Source organism: Hermetia illucens, chromosome 5, assembly GCF_905115235.1.
Source record: "Hermetia illucens chromosome 5, iHerIll2.2.curated.20191125, whole genome shotgun sequence".
Classification (NCBI taxonomy): Eukaryota; Metazoa; Arthropoda; class Insecta; order Diptera; family Stratiomyidae; genus Hermetia; species Hermetia illucens.
This window is the reverse complement of record NC_051853.1, coordinates 76,873,211-76,892,484: the sequence shown is the minus strand read 5'-3', so window position 1 is coordinate 76,892,484 and position 19,274 is coordinate 76,873,211. Positions and strand designations below refer to the sequence as shown.

Sequence of the window (19,274 nt, the reverse complement as noted above, 5' to 3'; positions counted from 1 at the left end):
ATGCGCGGTATTTTTTTTATCGTAGGGTACAGACAATCGTTCTGATTTATCATTAAACTTTTTGCTTAAGATTTTTACTTCTCATAATGTTAATCGAAAGAATTTCCTTTTTAGTTTTTGGAACAGTATTTCAGGAACCAGTTGTTCCTTTTTTAGTTCTTCAGTTGTAGTTCAGGGATCATTTAAATGCACACTATTTTATTATTTAAAGTTAATATTTCTTTTAAGCAGGATTCCTTTCCTTCTATAAAGCCCTCCGTTGCGAACTGGCATCAACATGTAGACAGATCTACTATGTCTGTCAGGGCACCAGTTCTGCCCATATGCTGAGTAACGTAATTAGAAATCTTTTTTAGGCAAGGAAACTGCTGCCCATGTATAGGCTTTTTCAACTTAGGGAACAATTCGAATTCGGCTGGATTTATTTATGTGTTGTAGATACGTGAGTCAACCCTTCCCAGTCACTCTGACGCAAAACATTACATGTTATCAAACAAAGCCAGTGATTCACGAATGAGGGAGTTAGTACATTGTTTGTGTCATTTTGATTTCTGCAAGAAGGCGCGAAAATACGCTATTTCTGTCCCGTATCCACATGGAACTTCGTATGCTAAAATAGCTTCTTAAAGATCATTAGCAAAAGATTATCTGTTTTATTTTTGATTATGTTCGCCGAAACTTTTTGTATCAAAGAGAGAATGGACTTCTCCGCTCATTTGATTTGGATTTCAATTCAGATTCGAGGTCCTTAGCCCTAGTTTCATCAATTGCGACAATACGCAAAAGGAAAGCATTTATTAAAATAAGCAGACGAAATGTGGTTTACACCCCGATAGCAGGAGATATATATGTCCACATATATTGCTGGATGAACTAAACTGAGCAAATTCTTTACCACATACATGCTTTGCCCATCAGTTAATGTTGATTGTGTTTCATCCGTTATGCGTTCACTGTCTTCACGGAAGCGGTTAGCCTAACGTGGCACTGAAATGGTTGGTCTGAAGTCAGTTTACCACAGATCTCAAATCGTCGAAATCGTTGAAACGCTACGACCCTGAAACGGAGCCAGAGCATGGAGCGCTTTTTTTAAACTAACACTTTAAGAATGACATACTCAAAGGATCAAAATGGAGAAAATATCCAAATATTTTTATTTTGAATTTTGGCGTAACCCCTCTTTGTCCGATGTGAACATACCGGCAACTTTAGACGGATTTTTCTCTAAATTACATTGCTCAATTTGTCAGAATTCATCACTCGGAACAAAGGTTCACCGATCGACCTGAAATTTTCAAAACCCGCGTGTACAAGTGACATAAAAATTTTTCTGTAGGGCACGAAATGGTGGAAAATCAAAGTCACGATCGATGTCCTTGAACTTCCATCACGTATTTAGGGAGAATTTGTATGGGGACCGGCCCCCGCCGTCGAAGAGATTGCTTCTTCAGAAGGTGTAAGTCATGAGAGTACACATTCCATCATCAGAAAGGAACTTAGATTCTCAATGATCTCAGCTCTTCGGCCTCTTTCTCCTGATTAGGAAACGCTTGTTTAGATATTTGCCAGAGGTTATTTTCTTGGTCTTATAGACATCTGAGATGAGGCATAGGTTCACCAGTACACACCTGAAGTCATGTGACTGCCATCGGTTTGGTCCGTTGCAAAAAACTCAATCTTGATGAAGAGATTTAACTCTAACTCTTCAACTTTTTATGACAGTGTTCAATACAAGAAACTAATATTATCCATCACATGCATGGGGGTATACAGTCCCAACATGTCCACCAAATTTTCAATAGGTATAACCATTTCCGAATAAATCACATGTGACAGACAGAAAATCGATTTTAAAAAGGTTTTCTTTAAAATGCTGTGTATTGTTGACTTATGGTATTGAATACGGTAAAACCAAATTGACAACGAACGAATGATTGTAAAAACTGCTTCCCAAATAAACGGCTATCATAAAATCGATAAGCCTACCTATAATCGAGAATCAACATGGCAAGCGTATAACTAAAAAATCGTAGAAGTGCTTAACTGCAAATCAACATTTTCCTGGAAATTTCTCTCGAAATGAAATGATTAAGTCATTATCGTTGGGCAGTTTTACACAAATTACAGCTGGTCCCAAAACAATTCTAAATGAAGAGAAGGAAGGAGCATGAAGTTTAATGCCGACCATATCAACAGAAAATCCACCCTATTCCTATCAGCAGAAACGTATACAATGACATTGTTTAATAATATCAGAAGATGCAACTGCACTTGAAATTACGAAGCATTTGGAAAAATATGTATAGTACAGATAAGATATCAAAGAATGTTTATATCTTATATTTAGTTTGTCAGATTTTTTTAGGTACATAACCATGAACACTTGTGGGAAAAATTTCATTTATTTTTTATTTGTGAATGAATTCGCAGAAATTCCTTAAAAAAAAAAGAGGTACGTGTCCAACGAAACATTAATTGATGCAGGGTTTGCAAACGTCAATGCCGTGGCCGATATGGTTGACTACTAGCTCTATGATCTCGTTTTCTGGATTCGGTTTACAGGGCAGGAAAGTACTTTGTTGTGGCAAGGTCCTAATCAGATGAGCCAGGAGATGTACTATGATTGCCATTTTCCATTACGTGCCATTGTCGCTAGTTTGCTAAAATATGTTTCAGCACCTTTCGAGAAGCTTACATTGCTCGAATGTTCTGCGACATGTATTTCTGCTGCGGCTAAACTGTCGGCCATGCTGAAATAGTGAATTATATTGCACGACTAAACAAGCAGTTATCGCCCTTTGTTAATATATTGAACACTGACTCGTGCGCCAAGGATTTTCTTCAACGGTTTCGTCATCGTCGTCTTCCAATATATTGATTAATCATCAACTTCAATGCTCCGTCCATTAACCCACCCAACGGGGGGTTCCGATAACTAAAGCAAGACAAGTTTACCACTTGTCCAATTGACGTTTAATACTTGTGGAAATTCGTCTGCCAAAACGGCCTTCAATGGCTAAACGAACAGAAAATTTCTTGGTGATTTGAGCATTGATCATTCAGGTTTCAATGTTTGAAACATATTAAAAACGAAAGCCAATGTACTCGTTTCTCATTTCAGCAAATCGCTTTGCTCTATCTATCTAAAGCTGCAAAAAAATTATCAGCAATAATTGGGCACCTGTTGTAATTACCGATTTACAAACTCAATGGTCACTTCAGTGGAGCTTCAGTATTTGCGGCCCAACTTTTTAGGTTTTTAGGATAGCTGTTATTCGACTATGGCCAACTAAGATGGTCATTGCACAATTTACTAAGTCATTAAACCATATCGTATTGAATCAGGAGGGCCGATCGGTTGAAATCCAACTGATTTTTTGGCAGCCCGTGCCGCCTATGACGAAGCGGTAAAAGTTTCTGAAATCTACCATGACCATGCTTGCTCATCACATATTCGAGTAGTGTGTTATTAGCGTCCACCTTGGGATACAATTACTGCCGCACTGATGAGGAAGCTCCCCTCTTCATGGAATACGTGTGATCATTCATAGAAAATATCCTGCTCCAATACCTCGGGAATATCCGTTGGTGGCCCTGCATAATTGTGATGGTTCTTAACCGGGACCAAAGTCCCGCAATGAAATGCGTCAAAAACCCGCACCCAAGTCATGAGAGGTAGCCGTCAAGAACAATTTGACATCGGATTCGCCTCTAAAACACTGAACTTACCAAAGTACAAAAGCAAGTGCTGCAAAAGGGAGAGGAGTACTCTCCAGAGTCCATTGTCACACAGAGGCCAGCAATTATCACAACACAGGAGACATGAAGGTTCTGGTCGTTTAAGGTGAGTACGTGCCATGTATGCATAATCCCGCTGTCCTCTTCTGGTTTATACTGAGTGCAAGCTCAGCATCCATTCCAATCGATGCGAGGACTATCTAACACTTCTGCGATATGAGTACAACCACTGCCGTCATGAAGCTCTCATAGCCGAGAGCACATACCAAAAGAATTATCTCGGAATATATGTTCTCGGATGGTGTTCCTGCGTCCCATCGTCCAAATAACCTTTAGCGGGCTTTCGTGGCACGAGGTCTTTGCAGTCTGGGGTCTGATTGCCTTTCAGACTGAATCAACCCTGTTCGGAGAACTCCAACGAAACCTCTCCACCAGTCAACTACTGTTGTGTGTACAACAGAACACATAAGACATCAAAATACAACACCTATTCAAAACAAAAAGAAACTAGCTGTCCATCACGGCCACTTCAATTTCACGTACTCATATGTGACCCTACTTTCCCACAATCGTTCCATGTAATCTGTCACTTAAATGTAAACCTCTCGTCTAACAACAATTGAGCTCGATCAAGTGCAGGCACAAGCATATGCGATCCGTGAATGTGACTCCCAATTATGTCACATTTTGCCGGTATCTTAAATTTGCTCCGTTCAATTTAACTAGAGGTGGAGGACATAGGTTGCGTTTCAGCAATATCATGACGTTTTTTTCCAGTGAGATTGCGCCATTGACTTTAAAAGATCACGCATTCACGATCCGCATGCACTCAATACCCCACTGCTCGAGTTTCAGTCGGCTCTTCTCCTTAACAAAAATGAGGGGATCATCCACGTAACCAACGCATTTAACCATCGCTCAACAGGTTTATTATAAATGGACCGATTCCTGTGGGCAGCCGTGCTACACATTAACTCACACACGCTCGTTAACACCTTGGACAAATGCGCTTCTACCATGGAGCTAATTCCTGGCAAGGTTTTGACATGGGGTCAAATGCGCCAGATGGGATATGTGCACTCCCCTGAAATAACCCTCAAATAAACAAAATTCATACAAACACTGGACATGAGATGGGGCGGCTCGCCAGATCGTTTTACACATCTCGCCTGTCATTCGCCATCCTAACTATGTGACTTCCGAGACGTGAGTCTCGCTATGCTTTCCCCGATCTCGCAATACTGCAGAGGAGGATTTTTTTTGCCCCTTCAGCCCGATCGGAAACAGTGCACCCAGCAAGGCGCAAACATTATCACACCATGTCGGTATAGGCTTTCAGTTCACTTTAATGCCGGAAATTAGGGACTTCGTTTCCCTTTGCATATCTGGTAGAACCTTTCCCAAGGGTGATCGTTATGCTCACCGACAAATCGCCTCCAGCCCTCTTCCTTCGACTCCCTCAACAGCTCCTTGTAAGATGATGCGTGTCGACTGTCAGAATGCCTAAATTGCTCGACATCAACAAGGCGAATAACTTCATATTGGCGGCGTGCCCTTTGAAATTCTTCCTCAGGCAACGGAATTACCTTCATTTATTGCGAAGAACTTCCGCAGTATATCATCGTTTGTGGAAGACATTCACATATCTAACAGCTCAACTTTCTCATCTAGAGATAAAAGCACAAACTAAGAGAGGCGAGAGGGGCCGACTAACTCCTCCATTCGAGCAGCATAATCTACGCAGTTATAATCACGCGCATTCCAACGAATCGGCGTAAGTGGGGAATCAACACTCGCATTCACATTCCTATTGACCAGCATGACCTCAATAGGAGTGAAGTCATCAATAGTCTTCATGACTGGCCAAACGCCTTTCTTGTAACGGTGGCAAGATACGCTAGGCAATCTTGCTATGCCACATAGACGAGACCGCATTCACGTCCATGTCCAGGATGAATGGTGTGCCGCGAAAGCGCGGAACAACTTCATCCATGTACGCGATATAACACTCCAAGTCGTCTGCAAGTGGAGAATGCATGTTTACGAAAAACCACCGTCTCAAAAGCCCCGCGATCATTAGTGAGGCTCTCAATACAGAGGCAATCTAGCCGCGTATCATTTATGACAACGGCGGCGTTGACCGACCCCCTAGCAGTGAACACCCGCATGCCTGCAGGAAAACTCCTTATGTAGCCATTTACCACTCTGAGCGACATGGCCGGAAGTCCTCGGAATGCACAGTTTCGACAGTACACCTCATTGCTGCAAGAGAAGATAATTTGGTCATTCTGCGAACAATGGGCCCACTATTATTTTTGGTACAATCACCCACCCTATGGTCGAAACTCAGACCTCTAAAGCATGAAGGGAGCAAGTCATGCGACTGGAATCTGTGGCTGAAGCATTTCATGTGCATTTTTTCGCTGGACATCACCTTATCGATTACCGCAGGTAACTCCTCTATGACGGCATTACTGATTGTCTCAAGACTCGACCTTTTTGGCCGATGGATGATCTTCGCTTTCATTCTGAATCTCTGGAACGACATGCCGCTGGCGAGAGGGCACGAGGTCCCAATTTCTGGGCCACGACCACCTGTAACCTGTGCTCGGATAACTTCGAATTCGCAACGACTCGAGAGGCAAATAAACGCTGGACAGAAAAAAATCTGATAATTAATTGTGTCTACTTGGACAAATTTGAAACTTGAACACGGCTACGATATTTATACGAAAATAGTACCTAAAATTTAATCAAAATAAGACAGTTCATTTTCTGACTTATATATTGCATAATAACTGATATAATAAATTATAATCCAATTTCTATTGCTTCTACTGTGATGCATGTAATTTATATCACCAAAGACGTAAATACGCCCTCATGGATATCGTTATTTCTCCGTCATCACTATAAACCTGTATTATTGAAACGCTTCAATAATTATTACTTAACTGAAAATCATGGCATTCAACAAGCAAAAAGCACTGAGAAAAGTTTTTATATTGGGGACACAAACTTATCATGCTCGTAGTCACCCAATAAAACTCGTATCAAGAAAGTAAATCCCCTAAGAAAATAAATTATGTCACATTTAATATTTAATTCGATTCAAGATATGTTTTCTTCTTTTCAGGAAACCTTGAGAAAAGTCGTCTGCTTCTTACATCATTTTCGTGACACAAAATACTACGAAAACAATCAGAGAATGGCTAAGGACTATGATTATCTCTTGAAAGTACTTTTAGTCGGTGACAGTGACGTTGGAAAACATGAAATTCTCTCTGGCCTAGAGGACGGGTCATCTGAAAGTCCATTTTGCAGCGGCAGTGGTAAGCATTGTACACTCCATGTTGCCTACATCAACCGAATATCGATTACTTAAATTTGATTGTCTTACGAACCTTAAAGCATATAAAACAACCACGATACTGTTGGACGGTAAACGTGTTAAGCTGCAGCTGTGGGACACATCGGGACAGGGGAGATTCTGCACGATAATACGTTCATATTCACGTGGTGCCCAAGGAATTATACTTGTATACGACATAACAAACAAATGGAGTTTCGATGGAATTGATCGCTGGCTGAAGGAAGTTGATGAGGTTCGTAGGAATGAAAAAATAATGCGGGAGAAACTAATTTCGTTGATTTCGAATCATTGTTTTGTCCTATTGACGTTGCGTGACCGAATGTTGATGTAATTACAGCATGCACCAGGGATACCCAAAGTATTAGTTGGCAACCGCCTGCATCTAGCATTTAAAAGACAAGTAGCTGCTAAGCAAGCTGAGCTCTATGCTTACCGGAATAATATGGCTTGCTTTGAAATTTCACCGTTATGTGACTTTAATATTAGAGAATCGTTTTGTGAATTAGCACGAATGGCATTGCATAGGAACGGTATGGAAAGGATTTGGAGAAGTAATAAAGGTAAGTGTTTGAAATAGACTTATAAAAATTCAATTTTCCACATGGAATTACACTTTATTATGTTTTTATATCGCGGAAGAGAAATAAAATATAAGATAGTCATTTTTCAACGTTTTGCGTACTAACTTTTATTACAGTAGTTAAACCACCAGAGCGTGGATAATGTTACAATTGCAATGATGCGATATTTTCACGTAATTTTTCTCATCATAGACTGAATTCATGGGAAAATCATGCGCTATATAATTTATACTTAATAGCGAAAATTTTGAAGCTTGAGTTTAAAAGGATCACAGGCAATGTACAACACACAAAAGGTTTTCAAATAATTGATAAAATGATTTAAATATGAGGGCGTCCAAGTCTCTGTAACTACCCATTTAATTTATAACTGTCGTCACTGATTGTTAATTTTGTCTATTGTCTTATCTTCATTGGCCTCTCCATGAGCTATTTTATTTTTCATTTCAATGTTTTCAATGTCAGCAAGTTTGGTATTGCCAACAAAAATGTCAAAGCGTCCACTAATTTGGGTTATGAAAATACCTTTGCAAAACTAGCTATGCCGTAAAATAACTGGTATCTGATTACTTGCCTGATGTTATGTATAATACATTCATATCAAAAGTTAAGGATATACCCTTATGAACTTTCTTCTGCTGAAATAAAAAAAACTTGAAAGATATTTCACAGGGTCAATCCTTTATCTTAGATTAACCCTGATGAAATAGGAGAAGGTTGAGATTATCTCAATACCGCGTATTATGATCATAAATAATCTTTGAAATTGTTTGTCTAAGTTCAAGAGCATTGAGATTGGTTATGTTTCTAGGTTTTATTTTGAGATTGAAATTGTTCACAGGATTTTCCAGGATTTAAGGGAAGATTATCGTGAAAGTTCTAACTGGGAATTAACAAGTTTGTAAAGTGGTGGAAATTGGATGTTTTTCCTTTGCGGGATATCTTTGCTGTTGAGAGAGTTAAGTGTTTAACTGTTTTAACTGTGGCTACTATGGTCATTGTTTAGAAGGAAGGTCATTTTTTGGTGAGTTTTGGGTTTTATGAACGGCCAATTACTGAGCTGAAGACCGAAAGGGGGAGTTTTAATGTTTTCTAATATGTATTTTACATTACATGCTCATTGGAAATTTATAGGTCGACGGTTGTATATATTTTCACATTTTATATCTAAAGGGAGTATGAGAGGCGGCTCATTCAAGGTGGACAATATAAACCCGCCCAACTTTCCCCCGTTCATTGTATCTTATGTATATGTTCCCTGTATTTGCCTTTTCACCTGTATGAAGAATTGTTTGACAGTTTGTTACTGTCAGATTCCCTTCACTCCCTTTCTTCCTTTACGCAAATTTTAACCTCCCCATGCTCCACTGGCCTAATCATAGTAGTCTCTCAATTCTTTCCAACAACGTCTCCCATTTTTAAGGTTTTGTTTGTAAAACAAAACCTTATTAAAATCGGTTTTCTGTCTGTCTGTCTATCTGTCTGTCTGTTCGTCACACGCATTTTTCTCGGAGACGGTTATAGCGATTGACACCAAATTTGGTAGAAAGGTGGGAACTGTGAACGCTCACGCATATAGTGAGTTACATCCTCTTATGAACAATTTAAGGGGGGTCCCCATACATGCAAAAGGGGGGTGTACATTTTTTTTTCATCAAATATAGTCAGGTGGGATATCAAATTAAAGGTCTCGGTTAGTACTTTTCGAAGCCGGTACTAGTTTTGACTTTTGCTGAAAAGGTGGGGAGTGCGGGGGGTTGAAAGTGATCATTTTTTTAACGAACCCATTCTCAGGAACTACCCAACCGAAAAATCTGGAAAAAATCGGGGGGCTGCCACTATATGGTGCCTAGGCTCCGAAATACCCTCCATATCGATACCTGTTCAAATAAAGTTAATAATAGTATATTATTATAATTTTTAGTAATTGACAGGAAAACCCCCCTTAAGTTCACCCTAGAATCACAAAATTTTGCAGCAATGTAGGCTACAGTATACATCATGATCCTGCCAAATTTGGTGAAAATCGCATTATTACTAACAAAGTTATACTAGGTCAAATCTGCGCTTCTCTGCAAATTCAAGACTATGAATGTCAATATCACTTGAAAGTGGCTATTTTCACATAATATATGCATATTTTACGTGCTACATGCTAATGGGACAAATGCACACCCAAATCTCTTTATAAAAGAAATACACAAAACCTTTCATACCTGAAGCGTCTAGCTTCCGGTTTCCCGACTTGTTCCTTTCTATTTTCGTCCTTTATGAGCAATTGCTCTGCCCTGAATTTCAATACCACCAAAAACTCCTTGGACCGCACTCTCGATCTCTTCCTTTCCAACCTCCCCGAATGCCACCTCTCTTTATTTCTTTAAACATCCCCGTATATCAAAACTAACGCTCACCACCCCCACTTGAATTTGAAGCGTAGCTCCCTCGTTCAAAACCCAAAACCACCAAGCGTAAATCTACGAAGTTCAACTTCCGCAAAGCCAATTTTAACGGTCTGAACTCAACTTTAACGTCTTTCAACTGGGTACATATATTAAGCAACTCATTGTGTGGTCAAGCTCTAAACACCGTTTACCATATCCTGTCCGATCTCCTCTCCCGTTATGTCCCTTCTTCCCCTCTCTGCCTACGTTCGTACCCCACTTGGTTCACAACGGAAATTCTTATTAACATTCGCCTGAAGCATACACCGCGGAAGAAGTTTCGAGCTTCTAAGAATGACGCCCACTTTGTTCACTTTAAAGCTATCCGCTCTACTGTGAAGTAAATGGTTAGAAAAGCGGGTAAAAGGTACTTATTGAGCGTCAAAGCCGTCATTGCCAGCGGTAACTTAAAACCCTTTTGGTCTCACGCTTGCAATTCTCGTAATCCCACTCAATCTCTCTCTTCTTCTATCAGTTTTGCTGACTCCACTGCCAACTCCCCACAACAATCCTGCGACCTTCTCTGCACCTATTTCTCTTCAGTGTTTCCTCCCTCGAGCCCTCCATCCTCTACACCTCTCATAACTGGAGACTGCTCCGAATCTGTGGCCACTCTTCTCCTTACGTCTTCCTTGGTTGAGTTCTTCATTGGTAATCTTGACCCCAATGTCGGACCTGGCCACGATGCGCTTCCTGACCTCTTCCTCCTTAACTGTAGAAAATACATTTCTCTCCCCCTGAGTATAATCTACAACAAAAGTCTAGAAGAATGCTACTTTCCCCATCTCTGGAAAGAGGCCCTTATCATCCCTACCCTCAAGAGCGGAGACCCTTCTCTTGTGAACTACCGCCCCATTTCCCTTCTCTCCTCTTGCTCCAAAATTCTGGAAAGATACGTCAACGACTGGTTGACCGTGCACTTTGGTCACCTCATTGTCAAAAAGCAGCATGGTTTCGTGAAACATAGATCTACCGCTTCAAACTTTCTGGTCTTTACCAGCTTTGTTGCTAAATGCTTTAATTCACGACAGGAGGTACATGCTATTTATACCGATTTCCCCAAAGCCTTTGATACCGTTGACCATAACATTCTCCTCTCTAAACTTTCATTACTAGACTTCCATCCTTCAGTCATCTACTGGCTTTCCGCCTATCTCCCATACCGTTCCTGCAAAATTTCTTTTCATGGTTATTCATCTCGTTCCTTCTCTCCTTCCTCTGGTGTTCCCCAAGGCTCTATTCTTGGCCCACTAATCTTCATGTTTTTTATCAATGACTTCGCCTCTATCCTCACCTGCCCGTATTTGCTTTACGCAGACGAATTATTTGCCTCTGTCTCGTCTCCTCTGGACTGTGCTCTGTTATAGTCCAACCTTGATAATTTAGTCCGCTGGGGATCAACAAGCTAACACTGAATGTCAACAAATGCCACTGGATGTGCTATTCGCTTAATCCCTCCCCAATATCCTTTTCCTATTTTCTCAGTGGACAACCTCTTTCACTACTGACTTCCTTCAAAGATCTAGGTGTAATATTCGAAGACAAACTTCGCTTCAATTCCCACTTCGTTGACATCATCAATAGAGCTTCCAAAATGTCTGCTTTTATCCTCCGTTCCTCCTCCGACTTTACCTCAATTCCGCATTCGTCATTGCCCCGCTCTTGAAGTTGTACAACGCAAATTCACCCGGACCCTCTTTTACAAAAAGAACCTTCCACGGGTTGATTATCCGTCACGACTCCGCACCCTCAATCTCCCTTCCTTGCAGCAACGCTGCACTTTTCTTGATATGTGCACTCTTTTCAAACTCTGCAATTGTCTGATGGAGTGCTCCGCCAACTCGGATATTACTTTCCGTATCGGCTCGTTTCATAACACAGGTAATGCGGACGTTTTTTATGTACCCTTCGCTGTGCTCGAGATTTACATCCACTCTCCGGTCCCGAGGCTATGCCGGTCCTACAACGCCCTTGAGTCCTTTGGCTCTATTTCCTTCTCTAGTTTTAAGCATAAAACAAGCCATTCACTTGCTCCTCCCTCTGAGGATAATATATAATAAAGAATTCTTTTTTCTGTGTATTGTCCTCATTAATAAATAAATAAATACACAAGTTTACTTAAAAAGTAAAAAGTTTCAACGAGCGAAGTTCTGTGATTACTGTTTTGCATTGTGTGAAATAAAACCTCATTAAAATTGATTCAATATCTGCTCGGCTGTCGCCGAATTTACTACCCAAATTATTATCACGAAATTTAATGAAACGGTGCGATCCGTGAGTTCCTTTACATATAGTGGGTGGCAGGATTTTATTTTAAATTTACCATACATATGTATGAAAGGCAATGTTCCTACTTTTCAGAACTAGCCCAACTTTACATATTAAAAGAGAGGTAAGCTAACAAGAACTCAAAATATATTCCATTCCTTTACCTACTCAAACAAAGTTAATATTGGTATATTGTGTGTTTGTGGTAGAATCTATTACCCTCTGAGCACGGAGACCGTTGTGGCCCATTGTACTCAAAAGGATACATAAAGGATGATACAGGAACAATTATGGAAAGTTGTAGAGTAATCCTACAATTATCAACAAAGTGATCATAAGCTACAGTTTCCAATTTCGTTAGAATTTACTGCTCGGAAGATATTATACATAGGATGTTTTCTATATGGATTGGGGTATACATCAATGCCACAATAAAGTGCCTCAGATCCGGTGAACCCATATATAGTTAAAAAAATCCAACGAGTCCTTTTCCCACCCAACCGGTCCGAGGGACGACTAACCTTAGGATGAGCTGAAGGCAACATCCAAAGGTATCTATAGAGCGATCATGCGCTTCAGTGCGACCATGCGAGAATATATTACTACATCCTCGATTGTCGCAAACACTTCTAGGAGTAACGCGGCGGTTTTTCGATAGAGAGACATCTTGATCGTAAAAAAAGACATGCGAATGAAGACCAGAGTCTACTAGGTCAGACTATTATCGGACAGGACTATTCGGGCTGTAGCACAGGTTGCAAGGATGGCCGCTTTTTGTATCTCCTTGTATTATAGTTCACCCCTAAGATCGAGCGTTTGCAGCGCTTTATGTCAATTTTGCAAGACGAATCCCATCGCTGAAATTACGACTGGGGATTCTTCGATGTTTTGCAGTCCCAAGCCTGTTTTACATCGTCTGTCAAGGGATTTTTTCTTGCCGTTTTTCAACAGGATCCGATCTAATGGTAGGGTTGCGTCGATTATGAAGCATGCTTGTTCTTCCTTGAGAAACAGAACTAGATTGAGTCTATTGTGATTAACACTGTGGTCAGTGGCAATAGTGTGGTCCCACCGTAGTTTGACCCGAGCATTTTCCAAGATTCTCTGCGGAATATATTTATAATAAGGTTGCCACTAAGTTATACTTCAACGCAACGTTTTTATGGAAAATCTTGGACTAATGGCGTAACACGACTTGATCATATCCGAAATGAAGATAGCCATGACTGATATGGGGCTGCATCGATTGTGGAGAAATGGCGAAAAAAGCGTCTTCGACGGTATGGGCACTTAATTCGCCCTAACGAGAATTCATTTGCCAAGATTGTTCTGAAACAAGGGTTGCTTTATACGCTGGATGAGGATTTGAAGGCCTCATTACTGTATCCAGATCAGGCAAATGATAGAACAAAGTGGTATGGCCCTCCTTGAAATGACAATTACTGATATAACTGCAGTCGACGTTGAAGCAACCCTTGAAAAGTCAGGTAATTGGAAGGCGCCAGGAGTTGATGAGTTTCAAAACTTCTGGCTAAAGCGATCTAGGAGCACCCACAGGATGTTGGCAATCTTTTTAATCAGATGATTGCCGATCCAAAAGTAGTTCCATCATTTTTCACCAAGGGTATAACTTTTCTCACTCCCCCCCCCCCCCCCCCCCTAAACAAGGTTCCTCTTGCTCTTCAAAATGTCTGCCAATTACTTGTATACAATCTACAAGGTTTCCACTTCAGTTCTTTGCGCGAACGCCTCAAAACATCTTGATGTTCATTAATTGATAGCTCAAGAGCAAAAAAGCTTCCAAGGCTGCAAAGAACAGCTTTTTAATCGATACGGTAGCTTTAAAACAAGCTGTCTACCAAAAACGACACCTTGACAGCCTACATCGATTATAAATCAGCCTTTGACTCCCAAATAAGCTGTGACCTCAAATATAGTTCTTTTTTGGTTTTTCCGTTTTTTAGCCCTTATACAGTTCTGTTTTGAAAAATAAATTTCCTAATTAAACAACAACCTCCTTTATTCAAAATGACATTAAAACTTTTTGATATTGTAAACAGTTTTTGAACTACTGCAACAGCAGGGAGCCACTGTAAGTCTGCAAACTTAGCAAATGTTTGTGAGGTTAATTTTGACGGTGTGCATATATTGCGAATTTCTAAACGCTTTCCCCTCGAAACTACTTTTAAACTGGTTGACGTGATTATGAAAAATATGTTCGCCCGATTTGGCTCAAATTTTCAAGGATTCTGAATAGCGAATCCTCCATAATCTCAAACAAGTTCAATAAATTGACGATATGGTCATTTAGTTTTTTTTTATTTTGTAATTAAAATTCTTGATTCTGGCACGGGCTATAACGACTACTTTACACTAGAATATCCACTTCGAATGTTGTCTCCTTCCAAGCTTAACCAGTTAAAAAATTGATTTTTTAGGCAGCTATATTGCAGTATATCACCCCAATGTGTACACTTCCTGTCTCAAAAGATTAAATCCCGAAGGGGCCTAGGAGTGGGTCACCACAGAAGCGCACGGTGTAGGCTTTGCAGGAAGATATAAAGAGAGCCCAAGCAGCACGCCAACTATGACGCATAAACGTAGTTGGTGCATTATGCCCCGTTTAGGGGTTATTGGAAACCATATATATAAATTTAGAATCGTTTGCAAAACTAAGTACTAATTGAGGCGTCAATACCTAAAAAGGCCATATATTGGCCCCCCTCCTTAAACCTAGCGTAAAATTAAACTCGGACATCGTCGAATTTACAAATGAAATAAGAAAATCCTCACTGAGAGCAAGTTACAAAGAAAACCCTAGTTTTGTAGGCGAAATTAGAATGCAACACAACAAAATTTTTGCCAACGCATATATGTACAGGTACAGGTATGTACAGTACAATCCCAACTAACCTGTTTTGCATGTGCTCAGACATGCCGGAGTTTTTAATTTTGATTCTGTGTGTTAAAAAAAGTTAAAAGTGTCTCGCTTAAGAAAAAAATCGAAACTTGAAGGGCGACTGATGACTTGCCTCTGCCCTAGCCGAAATCACCAGTCAACTCTTGTTTTTTCAGAAAAACTTGGTTGTTTATCTCAAAGAGGGGTCCGTGGACAACGAGAGAGGAAGTAAGTTACTTCCCAAGTAGTCCGGTCCGTCATCAAACGGATGCGGACTAAGCACTTCCTGCATCCTCAACAAGACAATTAGTTATTATGGATAATGCGGGAGGAAAATCATTCCCTGAAATTTCGAAATTATTGAACGATCTTAGAAGTACAGCTAATGATATAATTACTTGATTTAAACGCGAAGATCTTTCATATGGAGCAACCAAATTGAACGTTAATTTGAACACTTCATCGTACTGTCTCTTTGATTCCTTACTAAAAAGGTTACGTTGTTTTGCCTACCCTATTGTGTTCCATTCTCCTCAACAACGTTGTTGAAGAACTCTTTGAGCTAAATTGTTTGGTTGGCAATTCCTCCCTTTCCACAGATCGCTTGATTGCCTCTTTTGTATCGCCAGTATATGGTAGAATTCCAAATGTCTGCATTACTTGTGGAAAAATGGTCCCGTCGAATTATTTTCGCCATCTACGACACCAGGTTGACCTTCTGCGGCGCATAGACGGTGAACAAATGGATATTATATATATTGATGCATTTAGTCTGGTGGAGACTCGAAAGAATCGGTGAGCGTACCAATGTTAAGTGCGCAGGCACGTGTGTCTTTCATTATTCGGACTTGTTTACTTACGACAGTGGATAAGTCACACATTAAGGAGAGGCAACAATTCCATTATTGACTACACCGTGCAATGGAACCCAGAATCCCAAGACGCCGACGATTGGGTCGCTCCAAAGGGAACTTGGTGTAGAAGAGTAGAGGAGGAACGCAGGCGTCTCGGGAGGTCCTGGAAGGAGTTGAAGTGCATTTCAATGGACCGAGTGCGATGGCGTGTAGGTGCAGTTTACACGGAGTACCCCGTCAAGGTGTGAACACCAACCATATATGCTTACGTCCTAATGCGGTCCTCATTCATCGGCAGTACGTCCGCCAAGCCGCTTCAGCGTATTAGACATTCTTTTTTCTAGGCATATAATGATCATTTGACTATCATCAGTCAAACGTATTTTTATGTCGTTTGTCATAGGACCTAGCGTCAGTACAGATCAGGCAGTTTTTAGGATTCCAATCTGATCTCAACAATTTAATTTTTTTTTACTGATGATAGCACCGGGTACATCACCTCAAATTCTTCTCATTTAGTTGAACTTAAGGTCAACGAGTTCTGTATGTAGATCAAATAGTACCTTTCCGAATTTAATAACTAGCCAACGAAAAAAAAAAGTTTTATTGCAAATAATACTAAAGTCTCTTCCATTTTCAGTGTTGACACTGCAGGAGCTTTGCTGTCGAACAATAGTACGCCGTACAAGTGTTTACGCAATCGATTCATTACCTCTGCCGCCATCCGTCAAGTCCAACTTGAAGTCCTACGCATTGACCTCGTCGCAATGTTTCAATACGCTAACAACACACAAGAAAAGCAATCGCTGCAAGACGCCCACACAGAGCAGTAGTACGAGAAATAGCTGTAGCATATCGTGATTATTCTCGCACATTTCACTTCGGAGTAAGAACTTCATTACGACGAAAGTGAAACGTTTCTAGAACTCTATTCAAATATTATGAAAAGACTACGCTAACCGCGACTGGCAGGTGGAAACAATGTTAATGTACTGAATGTTGTCGTTTTTTGTATAATACAACACCAAACAACAACTGAAAAATGGAGAGAAGAGAAACAAGACATTGGATGCGATATGAAATGAAAACAAAAATGAAAATAGCTTTTAAATTATTTTTTCACAAAGAAATACATATATTGATTACGATACAAAGATGAAATGATTTCTCTACTATGTAATGATAAATTATTATAAAAACGCTAGCACGTAAGGAATATAACAAGCAAGAAAACATCAAAAATTGAACGTATATATTATTACGACTAAGCAACATGTTACAAATATTACAGAGAGAAGTGAGATAAATTTCTTTTTGACTTTTTATTCGCACATTTTTATATGAAATGTAAGAAAAGCTAAAAGTATTCTTCTATACTCAAACGTTTACGCTCCACAAACACAACACCCAAGCAATGGATTCAAGACGATAAATTTTCTAGTGAGAAAGGCTTCTGTTAATATTATTCACAAAAATATTAATCACAAAGAACTACTTCACTGTATTTCGGTAGAATTTCAATCTGCTCTTCTGCTGCAAAGCTTTCTGTGCCATTCTGCGAAAATGTTTAATAAATGCATTAGTTGTTCTGGATTTCCAGTAAACCAGTTTCGAATAATGGACCAAACACTACCCTCTCCCTTTCTTTGTTCCGAAACAGAGAGAAAATATCAATAATCGGTTTCAATTCTCATGAAAACTTGTTCAACTGAATTCCTTCGATTTCTCAGTTTTTATAAAAACATAAAACCAAAATTTTCAATGTAACTACCCTTCTTAATTGGTGACTTTTTGTTAGAGTATAATTCCAGTCACTGCAAGAAAATTGAAAGAATTCCTTTTTTGTTAGAAAATTTGAACACACTTTATTGTGAATTATGAATGAGTACATGAAATGATAAAAAATCTATTTAAAAAAACGTGAAAAAAGTAAACTATTATTTAATGTAATTTAAATATATCAAGTCAAATTTTGAATAATTTTTAATATCGACATATTTGAGTATAATCGATATCTTGTGATCTTATTTTTACCGTTTTTTATGTAAATAAAGAGAAAATAAATTAACATTTTTAATATCCAAAACTGACTTCATATTTCCTTTTCAATCGTATTTTGAGGAAGATGGCTGGTTGGCCCTTCAGCTCCAAATAGAAAAGACAGCCAGGGGAATTGTAACGGGATGATAATTTCAAGGGCAATTCCAATAACGCAAAAATATATCATGAAAAATGACGAATGCTAGGCTGTCACAGCGGAAGGTAGCCGTGCAAATCCCACTGGTGCTAGGATAAATGGTCTCATGATTGGATGTCGGACACCACTCAACTGTGAATATAGTACCTGAGTCAAATCAGGGTAATAATCACGGGCGAGCGTGATCCTGCAGTGTACCGTAGCCCTGTGAAGTGAAGTAAAGTGAAAGTGAAGAAATAGTAAATGTGTTGGGGATCTTATTATTTTTTATCCTCCGCCTGCGTCGTTTCAGTGCTATCTACTAGAATATTAATAGCAGTAAATTTAACGAAGAATAATAGGAACAGCTCTGTTTTTTAGAAGGTGCTTTTGTTACCACTTAATGTTCAGGAAAGACATTGCAAAAAACTAGTTAGACGCATGTATAACCACTAATGTGTACTTGCTTGTAGAGAAGAAGTATGTAAGTTAGCCCACGGTTAACGACAACGGAATCTAACACCCCAAATCATCAACATTATGAACAGGTGCAACAAACGGTATCCACCGTAAACAATTGAGTCGATTTTTTTACAAAAGGAGGTATTCGTGGCATCATTCATAAATTTCATCATTATACAAGCTACAAAATCGTCCATGCTTCAGTAGGGAGCCAAAAATTCTTCGGAGGATTTTCCTCTCGAACGAGGCTGGAGTAGGTAGGTATCAGTGCCTGCTCTGAGGAACACCGTTTTGAGAGGACAAATTCCTAAGATATAGCATTCACCAAGGAAAGCAGCTCTCCCACTCTGCAACTAGAGGTCTCCCTGTGACTTGCCTAGTCTCCGCAACTTAGCTCTAGCTAGAGCTGGACAATTGCAAAGGAAGCGCCTGAGAGTTTCTCCCTCTTCTCTGCAACTTAGGCAATATAAATTGTAGGGTAT

General features: G+C 39.8%; 1 protein-coding gene across 4 annotated transcripts in view; it reads left to right on the top strand.

The window, feature by feature from the left end:
* LOC119657143 (ras-related protein Rab-40B) overlaps window positions 1-18,232 on the top strand; it is a 39,677-nt gene extending 21,445 nt beyond the window's left edge. For 2 of the 4 annotated variants that reach the window (XM_038063916.1, XM_038063915.1), the window contains 4 exons: window positions 6,875-7,070; window positions 7,150-7,343; window positions 7,449-7,671; window positions 16,795-18,232. In XM_038063916.1, coding sequence (XP_037919844.1) covers window positions 6,947-7,070; window positions 7,150-7,343; window positions 7,449-7,671; window positions 16,795-17,015 — 762 coding nt within the window. In that variant the 5' untranslated portion in view covers window positions 6,875-6,946 and the 3' untranslated portion in view covers window positions 17,016-18,232. Of the gene's footprint in view, window positions 1-6,702; window positions 6,817-6,873; window positions 7,071-7,149; window positions 7,344-7,448; window positions 7,672-16,794 lie in introns of those variants that run through there. The other 2 variants (XM_038063918.1, XM_038063917.1) reach the window with 2 other exon arrangements.
* Window positions 18,233-19,274: the final 1,042 nt, after the last annotated feature.